The 21090-nt window shown below is 32.4% G+C and overlaps 1 protein-coding gene across 1 annotated transcript; it reads right to left on the bottom strand.

Moving 5' to 3' along the window:
• Nucleotides 1–6150: 6150 nt before the first annotated feature.
• Nucleotides 6151–18707, bottom strand: LOC143922829 (intraflagellar transport protein 122 homolog). The gene is made up of 20 exons (XM_077446184.1): nt 18588–18707; nt 18152–18382; nt 17871–18087; nt 16439–16589; nt 14940–15094; nt 14670–14867; nt 13039–13305; nt 12428–12592; nt 11230–11468; nt 11011–11164; nt 10107–10271; nt 9769–9926; nt 9430–9704; nt 8770–8926; nt 8499–8693; nt 8301–8409; nt 6902–7058; nt 6653–6855; nt 6369–6527; nt 6151–6288 (listed from the first exon to the last, which is right to left on the bottom strand). The coding sequence occupies exons 1-20, from the start codon at nt 18647–18649 to the stop codon at nt 6151–6153; spliced, it is 3555 nt and encodes a 1184-aa protein (XP_077302310.1). The 5' UTR covers nt 18650–18707.
• Nucleotides 18708–21090: the final 2383 nt, after the last annotated feature.

Here is a 21090-nt window from a genome sequence, read left to right as displayed (position 1 = left end):
TGGTAGTTATCTAGGGTCTCGTACTTTTTTAAATAATGCAATAATAATTATGACTGACGGTTGTATCAAAAAGTTATTTTCTTTGGATTTTTAATAGATTTTTATTTATCATAAAATATACTTACAATAAATTTATTCTACATATATGTATGTATGTATGTATATAATAGTTATTAATCTAACGATTATTATCTATTTACAAGCTTTTTATTATTCGCTTTCGTTTTGATGATAGTAATAAAATTAATAATAAGAGATCATTCTAGTTTGACACGCATATGTACCAGTCGTTCTCATGTTTCATAAAGTAATATTTCACAATTTTATTTGTTATTTTTTGCATTTTATGTAGTTCGATTAAAACAACTTCTGAATTCAAATTTAAAACGTAAAATTATAGTGTCTTCAATCTATATCTGGAACTTGCTATATGCTTGCATTGATATACATATGTATGTACAATATTCTATTATTGTACATAAATTTATTTTTTTGTAGTTGTTTATAATTCGAACTATGTATGTAATACATGTCAAAAATTTATAAATAATTTTACAAATAAAATAGTGAAATATTACTCTATATAGCGTTGGTGGCTGCACATGAGAACCACTGATCTAGTCACATATCTGCACTCAGATTGACTGAAATTTGATACAAAAACATTTTTTCGGGTTTCAAAGTATTTTTGCACACTCCACTTCTCCGGAGGTTTTTCCTTAGTCTGCAAATCGTACGACTCGTTGATCAATGCAAAACTCCTTAATGGAAGATCGGTTGATGTAGTATTTTTGTAAATAAACACTCCAGAGATGATTTCACGAGTACCGGTCAATTTAGACATTCAAAGATACATAAATTCACAACAAGCTGAATGTGAGTAAAATTGTTCAAAACGTAATTATAAATGACATGTCAAAACTCGTCATCGTTCTGATACCTGGAAAAAAATCATAGGTCAAAAATATGGGTTTTTCGCGATTTTCAACAAAACGGTAAGTTTTATTATAAAATTACATCTGACAAAAATTGTAGATTATAAAATTATCTATAAAAAATGTATCAGTACTTTTTTTTCTAAGAGCCACCGTTTCTGAGGTATAACGATTCAAAAAATTGTAAAAGTTGTAATCGTCATAATATGCATAATACTTTGAGATATAATAGAATTATAACTTTGAGAATATCAGGTAAAATGAAACCCAGCCCCCTAATTTATACGCTAGTGTAACCTTGAGACAACATCTGTCTCCCTTTTCAGAGTTAGGCCATATATATTTTTTTGTTGTTCTGATACTGGTCCATTCATCTAGAGCAGGTCTGGGCAAGCTTTTCGGATGAAGGGCCACTTTAGAAATTAAAAATGAGCGGCAGGCCGCAAGTAAAATACTATTTTTAGATATACATTATTTATTATCGTGAAAGAAATTAAAACATAATTTTTTTTTAAATTTCATACAAAACAACAATTTAATTTGACGAATGAAACTGTTTCAGATTTTTAACAGTTTTTTTAATTTCAGGAGAAAGTTTTGTAGTTGAAATTCTTAAAAATGCTTGTAAATTTTCATCTGTGATGCTTGATTGTAAAGAATTTTTAATTGATATGTTTTTTTACATATTTAGGTTGATCAAAAAACCACCAACATTTTTTGAGCAAAATCTCTAAGTTTGTCGAATTTTTCCGTATTAAGGGCGTTGTACAATTTGCAAATTTCTTCATGACGGTGTAATTCCCTTAAATCATCATCGCACTGTAAATATAATATATAATCTTAATTTATAGCTCCGTCTCGCCACTTAAATCGTCGATAATTTCAGCATATTCTTCAAATTTATTTTCTGGTACCTTCAGCAATTTCACGGTTGAAAGGTGGTCTACCCGTTTAATCAAAAAATGGTGAAGAAACAGTCGTAGTTTTAATTTAAATGCCTTCAAACTTTTCATCATATCGTGAACATATAAATTTTCCTCTTGGAACACTGTGATGAAAGTATTTAAATGTGTCACGATGTCCAAAGTAAATGCAAAATCACACAGCCAGTCACATTATCAGTTAATTCGGGGAAGTCGATACTATTTTTCATTTCTAAAAATAGAACGATTTCTTATTTTGTATCCCATAATCGCCGAAGTATTTTTCCTAGGCTAAGCCATCGAATATGATTATGATCAATAATATCTGTGAACTCAGATTCAATAACTTGAAGGATAGCAATGAATTGTCTGTGTTTCAAGCCACTCGATCGTATTAAATTGGCAAGTTTAATAATACAAGATGTCACATGTGCAACTTTTAACACATTTTGGCACAATACTTGTTGATGTATGATATAATGAATTATAATTAAATTTTAATCAGGACAATTTTCGAAAATTTATCCTGGATTTTCTTTATCCAATATTTTTAACCGTCAAACTTGGTGTTCTGTCAGTTGTTATTTTTTTTAAGCAATTAACAACTTTTTCAAAAATATCAGCTCCAGTTGTTTGATTTTTAAGTGATTCCAATGATAAAAGCTCTTCAATAATTTCAAATTTAGAGTTTCATCCGCGTATGAAAATTAATAACTGTGCTGTATCTTTTCGGTCATTACTTTCGTCGAGAGCTATCGAGTACCATGTGATCGATTCTAATATGTATGTATGATAATTGCTTATTAAAGTTTGTATTCTAGTTTGCCGTCTAGTTTGACCCAAATTTGAATTCTATCTTATGTCAGAAACGATAAACCATTTAACAAATCAACAAAATTTTTTTAGATCAGAAAAATTAAGCTTTTTTTTAATTTTGCTCGCGGGCCGCACCAAATTAGTTTGCCCAGGCCTGATCTATAGTCAAATTAAACCGTTGATTATTTGAGATTTTTTCCAACAATTCGGAAATAATTTCCGATTTTACGACTTCATAATGTTTCTGCACTAATTTCATGACATCACTTTCATTTTTGGGCAATTTATATCCTCGATATGTTATCGACTCCCTGATGAATTCGGATTTACATAGTTATAGCTCATATGGATATTCCATCTACAGCGGCCAATTTTTCAACAATTTCTTCTAGGCTTTTTCGATGGATAAAATCAAAGAGTCAAATCGTTAAATTAAATTCGTCGATTTTTTAACGGGATTTTCAACCATAGAATTAATTTACGTGTCACTGTCTCGTTTTTCATTTGGATATATATGTATTATGTGTTTTAAGATATACTTGAATTAAGAACAGTTTTTTCTGATTTGCACACGTTGCAGTTTGCTTTATGCAGTTTGTTTTTGATTAAGATCCCGCTACTGGCAGCAGTGTGAAATTATCCCAAATTTTCCATGTTTTCTTTTGTGACATGCTTCACTAAAAATACCAAAAAAAATAAAAATAATTTAATCGATCATTATCTAAATATAATAGTATAAGTATGCTCAATCAATTTTCATTTATTTTATATACAGAAACGTTTCATTTGATAGTTTATGTACCTTTAAATGACTGATGACGGTTCGTGTGTTGAAATTAATAGCGAAATATATTAATAGCGATTTTGCAGCTGCCAGTCGCAGCTGCAAAATCAAACAATGTCTACACGGCAGAAAATACTAACAACCAATTCAAGCGTAATGATAATGTATTTTATGTACTTCAAATGCCGACTATTCCCACCAATCACTACTGATTTAGGAACTTATGTATGTTGTAAACAGTTTTATTCACACACGAGTAAAAAAGACCATGGTTTTACCTTCGAAGTGTACAAAATAATTTTCTCATCCATCGATATTGGCATGTGCGGAAGTACACGAGATATTGATCTGTGTGTAATAATGAATGTGGTCTTCGTCCTAAATGGTTTGGAAATGTAATACATACCTACTTTAGACGACGCTAACATTTGTTTTGCTTCAATGTGTAAAATAAATATAGTGCCATCTATAATTAATAAAAAAGCTACGATTTTGGATATATTTTTTTTAATTTCGCTATTAATTTAAGCAAATTATTATATTTGCAATTGTTTCAATAGACTTATCAAACAGCTTTTAAAAAAAATACATATTCAAATTGTCAAATTTAAATCTTGATTTATAAATATTTTTGTAAAATTCAAGAGACGTCAGGCATCATAAAATAATACCTATATGATTTTAGAATTTCCGTGTAGATCAGCGGCTTCCAAACTTTATGCTACTACGCCTCCCTAAAAAAAAAATTTTTTTTCCGCGCCTCCCTACCTTTTATTTTTTAATATATATAATAATATAGACACGTTTTAAATAATAAACCTTTATTTAAAAAAAAATACTGAACACTACAATAGACAGAATAATAAAAAGGTTTTGCTATAACATAAATTTATACGAACACGTATATTTATTATTATATTAAATTACTAATTAAACTACATCTATCACATCAAAATTAAATGCGAATGATGTTGTTGTTTTTTGGCACAAAGTTTATCAAATCTTGGGGGCAATATGGAGAGTGCCACTCGTAACTCCTTTTCGGTAGAAACACTTGCATTGCTTTGCAATACAAAGATTCATACTCTCCACTAAGATTCATCCAAAATTTAATTATGGTTTCATTTTGAAACTTTTGTTTTAGTGAGCTATCGCATGATAATTCTATCAATTTTTCTTTTTCGATAGTTGTCAGTTCGAATTCGCCTTCTTCATTGTAGTTAAATGGATTCTGTATACACAAAAACTTTGAGAAATCAAGGTCTTTGAAATAATTGGAAAAATGCAGCACTAAACCATCCAAGTGGTCAGTAAAAAGATTTTTACTTGCTTCAATATTGGCTGTGGCCCAGAAATCTTTGGAAAGTGAAAACATATCCAAATCATTCTTTTGTAAATTTGATTTCCATAACTTCAACTTTTTAATGAAAGCTTTTACTTGGTCTTTTTGAACAAGTGGGTGTATTTGTGATCCCTGCATTGATTTATTTAAACACCTCAATTTTCCAAAAATTTCAACCAAATAGGCAAGTTTAACAATTTAATTATCGAGAGGTTTTCTTCGAGAAAGGTTGCTAATTAAATGTGTATATAAAAATGAAAATAAACATTCATGCATTGAATTTTTACTGTTAAGCAATGATATGAAGTTTTATTTATTTGTAGATATTATGGTATGAAAATTATTTTTTTATTAAAAAGTTTTGGCGCCTCCCCTGGCAATAGTCCGCGCCTCCCGTGGGAGGCGCGCCTCCCAGTTTGGAAACCGCTGGTGTAGATGGATATCACAAAAATTTTAAATAAAACAACTTTATGAAAATAAATTTATAATGTAATTCAACACACAATAATTACATGGAATAATTACAAATTTTCCAAAAATGTGCCACTCAATTTTTTATTATATATTTTAATAAATGTAAATATAATACAAATACCACTTAGTCTATTTTTTTTTCTTTTAAAAATATGGAAAAATATAAAAATATGAATGAGATGTTGAAAATCTATTGAAGAAAAAAATTACTGTTAGTGGTGACTTCTTCTTCGATTCAACGGTTCGGAACAGCTCTTCAGCGCTCATATCAGTCCATGACAACTTCTTCCTTCCAATCCATTTTCTACCTTCTATTTTTCCCATGATAATCAAACGGAAAAATTCGTATTTTGAACCCTGTATCATGCGTCCGAGGTACTCCATCTGTCTCCACTTGATGACAGAAACAAGTTTCCTGCCTCTCCGTATCATGCTGAGGACAGCTTCATTTGTGACTTTTTTGGTCCATGGGATCTTCAGCATACGCCTGTTGACCCACATCTCAAAAGCTTCGATACGGCTGATCATTCTGGTCTTCAGAGTCCTCGTTTTGCATCCAGATAGCAGCACTCTTTGCGAATCTCAAACGCGTACGAAGATTGTGATGCTTGTTTATTGTTGATGAACACTGTTCTAGCCATCTCGATGCGGATTCTTAAGTTTTCATCTGGGTCAAGCTCTTAATTTAACCAAGTTCTCAGGTATTTAAATATTTTAACTCTTTCTAACACCTCTAGATACAACGTTTAGATCACCGGTGTCTGTTTGCATTTTGTCAACTACATAGCATAAATTTCGTCTTCTTTATATTTATGTGCAGACCTCTTCGATTGCTTTCTTGATTAACAGTATATCTTTCTTCCATTCCAAAAATTTTCATTCAAGAGAGAATGACGAAGATGAAATAATGGATTTTAACGGTTCAGTGCCATTCCCGTCAATCAGTTGACTACGACAAAATGAGCAGAGTGCTTTAGAAATCAGCTGCGATTCCAAATCATCCACGTAAAATAGCTGAAACAAAAACAAACCGACGTTGTTGTTTTATGGTATACTCGTACATATTTAAGTCCCCATTCAATATTGATATAAACCTTGTAACAATGAGGGCAATACTGTATGTGTAAGTCGGGCATAACGTTGCGAAAAAATAACGTTTCCAATGGTTTTGGACGATTGATGACTATCACAGATAATGGCTGTAATATTTTCAAATCTTCTCGGTTGCACACAACTTTACCATTCTTATCATCCTATAAAAAAACATTGAAAATATGAATTAATTGACCTCACTTATACATATATGTTATAATTATGTACTATATTTACTTTTCATTTGAAATGCTAATCGTTGAGATACTATTAAATATTTACTTACTTCAAACGATTTGTTTGAGAACACGTCTTTGAGATTAGACAAATTCTCTATTCGCAATATCTGAGAATTTTCTTGGTCGTTTGGCCGAGCTTCGAGAGAAGACACATCAGATTCTATCAACTGTAAAGCCTCCTCCACGGTTATGTCGTCCTCTATAGTGAATGCGACCAACGGTAATATTTCTAAAACATTAATAACCACTTCTATACCAAATAAAAAAATGAAAAATTTCACATAACATCAACTAACCGAATGTAAGAAACGAATGGTACAAATTATGTCCGCAGTAGTTGCAAACTGTTGAAAGTGGTGTGAAATGATGTGAACATCTGTAGCACAACGGCGTAACCTCGTTACTATCGTTCAATCCAGCTCGTGAGAGCAATGTCAAAACTTCTACATTTTCCTGCAATCAAATAAATATCACAGATGGTTACTGATTTCTGAAAAGGATGGTATCAAGAAATCAATCTACATATGTAGAGAAATTAGCAACAAAAATAATGAATATTTAGAGGAAGAGTATTTTCAAAAGCTAATTTTGTGATCTTTCGGATCTTCACCAGAGCGGAGACCAATCAATCTTTACTTAGTTTAACCCATTGAATTCGAATATGATGATGATTTGTGTTCCTTTCTTCCCGTTTAAAAGATATGAGCGTTTAAAATATGCGCAATTTTTACAGATTTTTGAGTTTTACCGTCTTTAACTCAAAATCATTGTGGGTCACACTAGTAAAGATTGAATAATCTCCGCTTCGTTAATTTTTTTGTTGCTCAATATTATCTAAGATTTTCTTTTAAAACATTTTAGTTCAAAAGAAATACTAGAGCAACATATGTAGAAGAAAAGCAGCTCATGAAGCAGACAACAAATGATTTTTTGAAAATAACACTTGTCTGATATATAATATTTTTTATGTTGGGTTTGCGAAACACTATTAACCCTTTCAATGCTGACCAACGCTGTACAGCGTTTTGCCGACAAGTCCTTGGGCCTGAAGAATGCCAATGTGCTTTGTATATTTTTCATGCATAAAATAAACAAGAATAATACCTGTTAAGCCTTTCCCGGTAGCATTAAAAATCAGTCGTGTAATCCGTGCAATTGCTTTGTCTACGTTTATAAACACTCATTTACACCGGAATTTCTGAATTTATAACCATAGCAGAATTACCCAATGGAAATCCCTAATTGATGAGTATTTCAGATTTTGCCTTGGTCTCTAGTTGCACATGGGAACAATCAGATTGGACCGAATAGGTGATTATTGGAAGAAGCATCACGTATTTAATATACCGGTATTATCCCAATACACGTCACGCAATCGATTTTTATTCATTTTAAAAGCATTAAATTATAACAACAATTAAGAAGATCGAACTAGTTTTGGAAAAATACATTCACTAATAAACTTCTTTTGTTTATTATATTTTGTTGCAAGATATATTAGAGAGTCTAAACACACCTTTACAAAACTTGAAATCCCCGGCGGTAGTTATCTAGAGTTTGTTTGGATTAACTTCAATTTTATACCTGATTTCTAAATAATTCTAATTGGAAATGTGGGCGAAGTTTGTAGCGTGGCGGGCTTTCAACAGAAATGACTTCAGCATTCAAAGGGTTAAACCGTTTTAATTTATTCACCTGTATCTTAAATGGTACTTTCAAGTTCTGAATTTTGTCCAGCATCTGACGAGCCAGTTTGTTTGCGCCTAGTAATCTGCCTTGTTTTGCTAAACACAAATATACCGAACTGAAAACCGTCAAGGCGCAATATCTTACATGATTTTCAAAAATGAAATACTGCTAAAAATAAACTCTACATAAGATTGAAAAGGATACAATAAAGAAATGCCTTTCGGCGGATGAACATTGTTTTCGACGAGCGAAAGAACAATTTTAGCCGCGTTGAACAACGTTTCCGGTTGGCAAACTGAAAACACTTCGTGTATAGACTGATGCACAATATGAAAAGTAAAGTAAATTGTTGCATATTTTTCATTTTCATTATACGATTCTATCCAATTCTGTTGTTGACTGTAATTGAATAGAAGAAAAATGTTAATTTCAACTGTCGATAACAATAATTTCAAAGCTTTTCGAATTAACCCACTCAATATCGTCCACAGTTTGGGAGATTTCTAAGGATTGTGATGCAAGCAACCAATGCAAGTAAGCAGCGTCGTTGAAACGTTCTTCGGCGATGGCATTTTGTATAAGAACTCCCAAAACTCTAGCGGCTGATTCCGTCTGACCGCCCATGTGGTATGCTGAAAATATCACATCGATAACACAAAATAAGAAACTATTATAGAATAAATACAACTCAAATGAAGAACATTTAGAAATTCTCGATTATGTTCAATATAACCAGCAGAATAGACTAGTGGTTAGCATATAATGCTTTGAACAGAGTGGTCATGGGTTCAAATCCGAGTTTGCCAATTTATCTGATTTTTATTGAAACGGTTCCAATAAATTGGCAACCTTACCAATTTTCTCGTAAAATCTCGAGTTTTAAGCAATCTCGAATTTCACTGAATTGTATAAAATGCTGCAAATTTACAAATTTGACCATAAATGGATGTTAATTGATATGTATTTACATACTTTGTATAGTACTTGTATCAAGTGTACCTACAATGTGTCTGGCCAGGAAGGCGCATTTGGGGTTACCTGCTAGGCCTTCCTGGTATGAATTAATAAAAAATAAATATCAAGGTACAAATTTAAATGTCTAGTAGTACATAAATTCATGTAACCATGTACGAACCTTTATGAGCTTCGATAAAATGATTGTCCCTAGCCATTTGTTGTGCATATGGTATATAAACCTCTTCCTTGTATTCCGGATTCTGTTTGACCAATTGAAACGCTTGCTCCCAATTTTCCATCTTAACTGCCATCTTGACCATTGCATGCTGATCTCCCAATTTTTGATACAGCTCGGTCGCCGACTCCAAGTGACCGATCGAGATCAAAGCCTGAGCCACCACATATAAATTATCGCTCGCACCCTTATCGAGATTACGACCCGTTTCGACCAACCTAAAACATAAATATGTATTCTCTAAAGGTTCACCGCACACTATTCGTTTAAATAATAACTCACATGTCGACCCAACCGTTCTGTGCCATAATATTCGCCGCACTCTTTATGTCTCCGGCTGCCAAAAACATCTCAGCAGCCACACGAGGCTCGTTTATATGCTGAGCCCATTCAGCTCTCTTTTTTATAAGATCCGACACATCTTCCGAATCCATGTATTCCTACAAATATAAAATAATTCTCTAAAAAAAGGGTCTAAAAGGATGTAGAAAAAAGTGAAAAAAATTAATATATGTATGTATATATAAAATAATTGACAAACTCGTCATCTGTGGATTATTTCTTAATTTTTTTGGTTAATAATTTTAATATACAACTGTACAGATATGAAGAAGACAAACTTGAGCCTTGTGGAACAGTCTAAGATCCGTGTACATTGTGAGGGCTCGGTGTGATTGGCCGTTGGATCGGTATAGCCGTGCAGCGTCGATAAACTTTCCTCGGTATGCATAAACTTCAGCTACCGAGAGAGCTTTGGATGCATTATCGCCTTGATTTAACATTTCCTAGAATAATAATAGTACAAATTAAAACCGAGCTTTTTATTATGCTTTCAATTGTATTCAATTAGGGTTGCCAAGTGTCATGGACAAAAAAAAAGAACATTTAACAAAAAAATGTTTAGTTATAATTGTGCAGGTTATTATTAAAGTGAAATAGTACCAAAAATGCCATTATTTTACAAGGTAATCGTAATATTCCACCAGTACAGGAAAGATTATATCTATAAGGCTAAGAATCATAATGTATATGAAAGAATCATAATTTCACAATAATTTTTAAAACAAATTTACACAAAAGTCCAAATATCTCAAAGGAAATATTATATTACTTCCACTTTCATAATAACCGGAAAATACATACATATGTAGTTAGGAACTTGAAAAGTACGCTTAAAAATGAATTGTTGAATTTAATCATCTTCATTCTCACTCTCAATTTCATCACCTCTGTTGCTATATTTATCCATACACTGCTAATTTGGTGCAAAAGTTTCTTAGTTTCTTATAATATAGTACGGACTGTGTGAAATTATTGTCAAAATTGAAAAAGAGGACATTACGGGTGTAATATAAAAAAATATAGAGAACAAAAGAATTGTGTTACAAAAGACAATTCTTAAAAAAAGACCTGTTGGCAACTCTACATATATTCAATGTCTCTTACTTATTTTTGTAATTGACCTGTTAGGCCTAAATAAAATAAAATAACAATAAGTATATGTAAGTATTACAACAATCAAACCTCTAACACATCGACCAATTCGAGAAATAAAACATTCTCGATCCGTTGAAACGCCTTTTTGGCCACGCTCAACGACAATTCTTCCAAAGCCGCAAAACCCAAACTCTCCCAATCGGAATTCGGAACGCCCAGACAGGCAATGTTGTACGCCTCACTGAAAAAATGAACAAATTTAAAACGCGAACGATTTCGACTGACAACGAAAGACACCGTCCATACTTGAACATGTGATTTTGTATGTACTGATGCATCGCATGAGATAGAGGCACGTTTATCGATTGCATGGCATTGGCCTGCAGACAGAACACGTGGCCTTTCTGAAATCCGACAACTGATCCGATCACCGGCTGCGAAGACTCCGGAAAGGGTACCAGCTTGATCGAAAGCATGCCGCCGCCGGAGTAACACAGCAAATCCTCATACGTCGCATGCCAAGACACCGAGGAAGCATTTTCCGCCTGTTTAACAAACTTTCATTATACAAAACATCACTCACTATTATTGGAAAAAAATTCATACAAATGTGCACAACGCCTCGAATATTAACCTTTCCAAACTCCAAATAATACAAAATAAATCCCTAGAAACAATTTATAATACGCCCATATATACTAACTAAATAATATTCCGTTTGTTACAGACATTAACAACAAACTAACCAGTACAACAAAATGTCTATACCCTTCAGGTATAACACGCAGATTACCTAAACACAATCTGCTTTAAGTCATCGACTTTAGAGAGTCTTTAATTAAAATTATGTATTAGATGTATTATGAGCATTTTATTTTTAAATGCTTTTTATTATTACTAAATTGTGTTCACAATACATCTTATATCTTTTTTAATATCTACTGATCATTTTCTATTTTACAATTTAAAATTAATTTTGTTAGTAATCATAGTATTATATTATTAATATGTACAGCGTAATAGGAAAAAAAGAGCTCAAAAACCTATTTACAATCCTCCAATTACATATACATATGGCCAGCAGTATGGTCGGTGGTTGCGTTTATGTTTAGCACCGAGAGGTTACCGGGTTCGATCCCGTGCTAATCTTTAATACTGCTGACTGTCAGACTTCGATATTTGTGACTCCAAGTCGATCGTTTCTTATCAGAGTTTGCCAATTTATCTGATTTCATTGTTGAAATGGTTCCTCCATCAAATTGGCAAAAATCATCCTACCAACTATGTAACAAATATCTGAATTTGATTTATGTACAATATTATGATTAATTAATTGTTAATTTCGTGTTCTTCAGCCTCTCGAAATACAGCGATTTATGTAATAAAAATGGTGCAATGTTTGTAATTAATTGTCTAGGAAGGCGCATTGGGGTCTACCTGTTATGCCTTCCTCGTATATATGTATCTATGTAAAATAAATAAATAAATATACAATGAGACTTACGGTGAAAAGAAGTTGCTGCGTAGCTATCATATAAACATGACAACAACAACTTTCGTCCACGATTGCTATCATCGATTTAGAAGAGCTCAAGTCGAAGCACCTGATCGCTGATTCAATAGTCACCAACACTTCCATGGAAGCTTCATCCAGGTCGACTTTCCATATCTATAAATACAAGATAAATAGTTGAAAACTTTAAAATCAATAAAATATTATAATGGACTTCCATTCAATCAACAATTTGATACAATTAAGTCAACTTGTTAAGTATTAAATAACATTCTCAATAAACGTACAAATGTACAGATATTATGTAGCAAAGACAAAAAATCATCGAATTCAATTTTTGTATGTTAAAAACGATCAAGTTGCGATTCGAGTACTGCAAGCATTTTTTGCTATGTGTTACGAATGAAGAATTTGATACAATGTGCTAAATATGGATATAGAAAATGATCTCAATTGCCGTTACGAGTCATTCCGGTTAATTGAAAACTGCCAAGCGATGCATTTCTTCGGTAAAAATAACGCTGACCCACGTTAGTACAAGTTTATACACATTGCTCTGAAAATACATACGTATATAACAAATAGATATGTAAATTGCGGACCTCTCCATTGGCGAGTCCCAACAATAGTGCTTCTTTATTTTGAACCGTAGTAACTTTCACGAATTTTATCGAAGCGGGCACATTCCACGATGCCAGATTCTTGCCTCCGATCATCACCAGCTTGGCGTCTTGGCACAGCAGAAGAGCACTGCTTGTCGCCACCAGCAACGAACATTCGGCTTTCTGGGGTATCTTCTCCTTGACGCGATACAGCATACCGTCAGTATCGCTCTGCTCATATATGACTATACGCTCGGGCAGTTGTACCTGTATGTATAATAATTTTCTTAAATCACAATGACTCAAATCATATCTTTAGAGCACATGTTTTAAATATTAAAATCAATCGAAAGATTGAAATTTGTAGTTGTCACAAAAAAACGTGACGTCATTTTAAAAAAATACCGTTGTATTGTGTATGTATATGTTACAATTGAGGTGTATCTTCCAGTTGTAATATATTTCGACTACATACAATAATAACATCACAGCTGTCAAAACTCAACTGTTATATTACAACTAGGGATCCCAAATCCAAATATTCGAATACTTTTTATACGAACTTATTTTTTTTTTTAATTTCAATCTACAGCACATTTAGTTCTATTTTATGTTCCAGATGATTCCCTTAAAATTTTATCTTAATAATATCTTGAACTTCTTAAAACTACTACTACTTCGATATTCGAATATTTGGGATCCCTAATTACAACTGGCGCACATTGTTGAAAGTGTATTTGCGCTTGCACATAGAGATATAATTTACTAGTTGAATTGTATTCGTATATGAATGACCTAAAACGCCAGTTGGAATATATTACAACTGAAAATACACTTCCGACTGTAACATATACATATGTATGTACATGTTATATCACATCACCATTGTGCTCTAAGGCAGTGCTATTTGCTCAAACTATTTCAGTTGGCGGACCAGTATATATTTTTCAGTAATTCTCACGGACCAGCATCATATTTTTAAATAAAAAGGTTATATATGTATATGTATATGAGTGAAAATTTGTTCGTATAACAAATAAAAATAGTATGAAATATAAGTAATAAAATTTATTTTATTCACTTCAAAGTACAATATGTATATATCATATACATATGTATGTACTTAGATAAAAATGAAGAAAAAAAAACTAATGAGACATGAGCTTGTTTGTTATTAGACAACTTATCCAGTCGTGGTTTTATCGAAGACAATTCCACACATAATGGATCATGAATATTCACACTATTAAGATGTTTTGTCTTAATTAAACTCATGGTTGAGAAACCAGTCTCGCAAAGGTAAAAGAGTTTTCAGTGCATGGTATTAAAGATCTGGGAAGATTTGTGCTTTCAATTTGATTCAAAAGGACGCAAGTGAAGTTGTGGTTTCAAAACACTTTTTTAATTCGTCAATTATTTTATCTTCTAAATTAACTAATATATCACTCCATGGCAAAAATGGATGAGATGATGCAACGTTATCCATAAGCTATTGTTTTAATTTGTTATTTACTTGTTTGCCGACGGACGGTAATGGGCCGCGGACCATAGTTTGAGTAGCACTGCTCTAAGGACACTATACATATTTAAGTCTCATATTGAAGTTGAGGCTTGCTAAAATAGAAACTCACGGCTAAACGATGTTTATAAATAGCTATCTTCTGCACCTTGTCGTGGCACTTGATTTTGACTTTGGTGCCCGACGTCAGGTGGTGAATTATGACGTCGGTTAAATTCTCCCGGTATGCATACTTCTCGTGGTACAAGCCGTGTACTTTATTGAAGACGATTTGATAGCACCATAGTGTGCCGTCCAAGCATCCCAGAGCCTGTCGGATGACAAATTGTTAAGGGCAACCAACTTTTTGAAATAAATCTGTCAAGTTAGTCTGTGGACTCACTATAGTGTTGGTGTTGTCGCAGTGCTCTATGGACCAGACCCATTGTTGGGAATTTTTCAGTACAGGAACGCCTTCAAGGGTGGTGATGATCCAACCTTTTACGCCACACACTAAAATCAACTCGCCCAGTCTATTCAAACACACCGGCATCAAACCTGAAAATCAAATCAATTCACATTAAAATAAATAGTTAATTATAGCCAGCGTTGCTCGGGCAGGTGAAAGTTGGAAAAAAACTATACAAATTCAGCTTTATATTAAGTATAAAAATACGATCAATAAATAATTCGCCGAGCAAAAGCTGCTTAATTCGCATTATACATACATGTCTGTATTTATTTATTTATTGAAAAAAATCAACAGACAACAAATGTAGAAATGCATAAAAATAAAGAATAAATGTAACAAAATAAAATAACATCTGGGCCCAATTATATTTTTTTACAAATTACATAAAATGGTACATAGAGACAAACAAATGAAAAAAAACTAAAACATGACTAAATAGAACAGTACATAACTAAACATGAAGTGATGTAATATTGGATAAAGATTACATATGTATATAATAGAAATAGAGAATGAATCAACCAATCAAGACGCTCCTGATGGCAGTCCTGATTTGATGCAAGGAAATACCGAATAGATCAACATCATTCAGCTCCCCGTTAAACATACGATAAACACGCTGTAGATAGGAACATTTTAGGGAATTGGTTCTGAAAGTATCAAGTGAAAAGAGTGTCTAGAATACCTAACTGGGATCCTGAAATCAACCTTACTCCGGACATCGGGACAATCAAGGAAACCATTTAGGAGTATAAAAAGGAACGTAGCATCAGAGAGTCGTCGTCTGATAGAAAGACTGTTAAAAGTATGGGCGTAGATAGGAAAACGGTAGCGTAAGGATTTGATAAATTTTAGTTGAACTTTTTCAATACAATTAAAATGGGATATATAAAAAGGTGAACAAGATAATTGAGCCAAATTCAAGGTGAGACCTTACAAGGGAAAAATAAAGTAAATTAAGTACATGAGGATCATCAATGGGTTTAGTTGAGCGGAGTAGGAATCCAAGAGATTTATATGCTTTATTAGTAATGAAGGAAATATGTTCAAAGTAATCGAGTTTATGATTAAAAATAACACCAAGATCCTTAATAGGATGTATTTAGAATTGAATGGTTTAAATGGTAATGATAAGTGACATTAGATTTATTTCTGGTAAAATTTTCAAAATAGAACATTTTTCAGGATTTAGAAAAAGGTCACTATTTAAACAATATATAGCAAATCTATCCAAATCTTTTTGCAGTTTATAACAATCGTCTATAGTGTAAATAGGTTTATAAATTTTTGTGTCATCAGCATAAAGAAGTATGGAAGAGTTTTTAAAGATGTATGTATGTAAATAGTGTCGCTTCAATTACAAGTAATCATACAAAAATTATTCAAACAGTAATGAAACGAGTGCAATTATAACACATAACGCAAATTACCAATAGGACGATCCTTCATAACTTGCTGACCGGACGCGTTGTAAAACGAAAGCGTCTCCGACCAATCTCCGACCAGAAGAGCACTCTCCGTCCAAAGCACCGACCACACGGGACAACCCTCTCGACTAATTTTCAACCTCTCTTCACAATTCTGAAACACACAAACAAACACTTGTTCATATTTAAATTATCTCGGAAACCATTCAACGATCCTATCACTATCAAACTGCAAAGTCTGATCAAAGCAAACTGTCTGTATTTACATAATTGGTGAGTAGCTGAATAACTTAAATTGGTCAACAAGTTATACATATTATTAGCCACCGATTTAACATAGTAATCTATTTAATTGTCAGAAATATTCTAGCCGAAAATAGCAGTTTATTAGCATAGTGCACTCACTAGCAGAGCTATTGCATACCAGTAGAGAGGTCAAGTCGACGGTTATTAAAAAAACACAGAACGACCATCTCCTATTAGAATTTTCCAATTTTTCTATCTTAATTGTTGTGACGAATCCAATAAGTTGTTATCTTCTTCCTCAGTTTCTCGCAAATTCGAATTATATTCGAATCTTACAAATGCTACCTACATACATACATACATACATAATGTTACAGTTTCGATTCCCACTACAGCCCCGCTGCTGGCCAGACCTTGGTGTGTGACTTGAGGTCCATCGTTTCTTATCAGAGTTTGCCAATTTTTCTGATTTTCATTGAAACGGTTCATGTAAAATTAGCATCTCCTTTCCTATCTCTCTTGCTAATCTCAAGTTATTCAGCGTCTTAAAATTCGACAATTTGATTATAAAATGCTGCAAAAATTTCTCCATAGATGTCACTGTGGATGTTTATATGAATTCGCATTGTATAAAATGCTTATATATTGTATTTAAAGTACAATCGTAGCAAACCATATGTGTCACTTTGGGGTAATTCCTGTCATGGCACATATGTATGTAATAAAATAAGTAAAGCATTCGCTGTGTTTTTACTGAATTTCAAATATTATATAACTACTGGCCACTTATGTACATAACTTATAAAATTAAAGCAATATTACCGTAACCTCAAAGCGAAATTGAGATAAGTTCACAGTTTGGTCAAATTTGATCATTAATGCAGTTTTCTTCCTATTTTCATATTCTTTTTAGGCATTATTGGCAACTTTTCAAAATAGCATCACATTTTTTACAATACAACAGACAAAAAGTTTTAGTTTTAATTACAAATTACATATGAATTCAATTCAAAATCACACGTTAAAATTCCAAACAGCTCAAATTGAAATACATACAGTTAATTGTAGTACAATTGTAAAGAATTATCATTTTTACATTCAGTCAATTTTATCAATTTATTTCAATCTTTAAAATGGTGCCCTGATTAACCGTATCTTGTAGACATACATATCTTGTGTACATATATACCTTATCCCTTATTGAAACAAAGCCGTTAGACAAGCCTACGGCCAACAATTGCCCGTCCAACGACCACGAGCAACATGTGATTCTCCCGGACCCGTTGACACGGTGTTTCTGTACAGCCTTAACTTCATTAGACCAAAACGCAATGTCGGAGACGGCACACGAGGTCAACTGGTGAGTTATTGGATTGTAGGCCAAACACTGCAGCGGTTCGTTGTGTCTGAAAAGATAACATATTATGTCATTTGATTCGCACTACTCAAATCATGTACACAAATACGTACGAATATTTAAGCACTCCTTCAAGTTTCGACGTCCAGATTATGACTATCTTGTCGGCGCCCCCCGATGCAAACTTTCGACCGTCCTTAGCATAAGCTACGCAGTACACAGTGTCCTTGTGGCCTCTCAGCAGCCTGATCAAGGAGCCGTCTTGAGGATCGTATACCATGACCCGCTCACTAGCCGCCACTATCATCTGGGTACCATCGGGACTATAGCACAGACTCTGCACGCTGAAAACAATAAATAAAGGTGCATACTATTTATGTATATGCAATCAATACAAGTATTAAAACTAGGCTGTACTTTCGATCGATATGGAGTATGTTGACATTTTTGACATTTTTGACATTTCGTCATACACTCCAAGGCTAGCCTGCCATTTTAAATAATTAGTACAAAGCTTATTAATCAAGATATGAGCATTGTGAGTATTACCAAGAGTATTCAGTCTTTTCCGCCTCGTGAATCTTGTTAATCCACTTGGGAACTGTACGCATTTTTATTATTTTGAGCCTGATGATATTGTACGAAGCGAGCTTGTGTGTTGTCTGAGTTGTCACTGCCGTTGCTATTGGTTACAAACTCGACTCTCTGCTCGGCACCTCTTTTGAGGAGTTTACAATAATAACGCTTTTAGAAACTAACAATTTTGTATATATTGTATATATTTCTTCGAACAAATCGAGTTGAGTTGAACAAATAGTGCTAAAACTCATCTTCTTTGAGTGCTATGTCCTCCAAAAGGTTGGCTACCACATATGTATCATACATTTTTAAGTTAAATCCCAATGCGCCTTCCTGGCCAATTAATTAAAAACATCGGTATACAATTTTTAGAATAATTTCAACAAAGCATCATAGAGATACCTATGATTAATCATTAAAAAATAATTTAATTAATTAAATTTTTTTATAATACAATAAATGACTATTTATGTATTATCGAGACATCTATAGAGTAAAAATATGTTAATAAGTTTTGGTTAAAACCTTTGCTAAATTGGAGTATTAAATTTCAAAACATTAAAAAAATTAAATAATTAATATATCTAGTTAAATGTTTTGAAATGTAAAACTCTAATTTAGCAAAGATTTCAACCAAAATATAAAGTACGTTGGTACATATACAATTTGATAAATATATTTTTCAACTACAGATGTCTCAATAATACATAAATAATTGTTAATAATATTATAAAAACCAGGGAGCTGAACCGGAAACAAAACCGAAAACAAAAACCGAAACCGAACCGATATTTTTTTTTTGCGGTTCGTTTTTTCAGTTCAATTTTAATTATATGTGTTAAAAAGTTAAGAATCCGTTGTCTTATAATGAAATTCAACGAAAATGCAATAGACTGTATTACTAGATGGAATAATACATTCGATATGTTAAACTCTTTATTGTAATGTAAAGAATTTTATTCAAAAATAGTTTAAATCAATATGGAGAACTATTTCTTAGAATATATGTAAATAGATCGAAATTATTGTCATCATTGATACATTACGGCCATTAAAAGAATCCACAATGAAATTGCAAACCGAGCAAATGAAGTTGAGTGATTTTTACGAGATTTGGATTCCATCAAAATTGAAACTACAAAACTTAAAAAATATTATAGATACACCCATACTTCTGGAAAAAAAAAACTAGTAGATTATTTCTAAACTGTTGTCACACTTTTGTTCCTAAAAGCACGGCCCACGTAAAGTTGGTAAGCCTAGAGAATGTCAAATAAGTATAAATAAAAGAAAGTATTTTGTCTGCATTTTAGCTGCATCAGAATCCGCCCTCAATTCCGCAGTGCACCAACGGCAAACTGCATATGCTAGAAAATATTCTCCTTTGACATTTTAATTATGTACCTATGTACATACATATATGATCACATTAAGTTACAGTAAAAAGCCGTATAAAGAGAGGTATACACAGTGTGGGTGTATTTACATTAACTTGCTAATATTCAAATACAAGAGAAATTATTTAGGAGTAACGTTCGATAAAATAATGAGATGGGCACCTCACATTGAGGCAGCGAAATGCAAAGAGATGCGGGGTATATCCTCAATATATCCAATATTTAATCGCCATAGTTCTTTATCAACGCTAAATAAAATAAAATTATATCGCGCGCTAATATTACCATTATTAACCTATGTTTCACCTGTATGGAATAACGCCTCGAATACTAACCTTTCCAAGCTCCAAGTAATACAAAATAAATCCCTGAAAATAATTTATAATTCACCCATATATACTAACCTGAAAAAACTGCATGCCATATATAATATTCCGTTTGTTACAGACATTATTAACAAACTAACCAGTAGATTCTATGACAGAATCACTAATAACCATACTAACACACTTGTGAAGAGTCTCGGTGATTACAACAAAATGTCTATACCCTTCAGGTATAAACACTGATTACCTAAACACAATCTGCTTTAGATCATCGACTTTAGAGAGTCTTTAATTAATATTATGTATTAGATGTATTATGAACATTTATAAGGATTGTAAATAGGTTTTTGAGCTATTTTTCCTATTATGGTTTAGATTAACATTAGAATAATATAATACTGTGATTACTAACCAAATTAAATTAAATTGTAAAATAGAAAATGATCAGTAGATCAGTAGCTATTAAAATAGATATAAGATGTATTGTGAACATAATTTCGTAATAATAAAAAGCATTTAAAAATACAAGAGAACCAAAAACCTAAAACATATTTTTTTTACCAAACTGGAACGAAAAAAATAACAGTTCGGGTCTCTGATAAAATCTGTTTTAATATTTTAAAGATATAAGAAAACATTTAAAAATATATATTTATTTAAATATATAATTTTTATAAAATAATAAATGATTATTTTTATATTATAGAGACATCTATATTTTTCTTTAAAACTTATTTTATCAAATTCTTG

The sequence above is a fragment of the Arctopsyche grandis genome, chromosome 2 (genome assembly GCF_051622035.1).
Source record: "Arctopsyche grandis isolate Sample6627 chromosome 2, ASM5162203v2, whole genome shotgun sequence".
Classification (NCBI taxonomy): Eukaryota; Metazoa; Arthropoda; class Insecta; order Trichoptera; family Hydropsychidae; genus Arctopsyche; species Arctopsyche grandis.
This window is presented reverse-complemented; position numbering and strand designations above follow the sequence as displayed.

Excerpts from the sequence above, each read along its gene's own strand:
- LOC143922829 (XM_077446184.1), bottom strand. The coding sequence starts at position 18,649 with ATGCGTACAGTTCCCAAGTGGATTAACAAGATTCACGAGGCGGAAAAG. Across the intron at positions 9,705-9,768 it reads CAGAACGGTTGGGTCGACAT|GTTGGTCGAAACGGGTCGTA; the intron begins GTGAGTTATTAT and ends TTTATGTTTTAG. Across the intron at positions 7,059-8,300 it reads AAGTACCATTTAAGATACAG|GAAAATGTAGAAGTTTTGAC; the intron begins GTGAATAAATTA and ends ATTTGATTGCAG.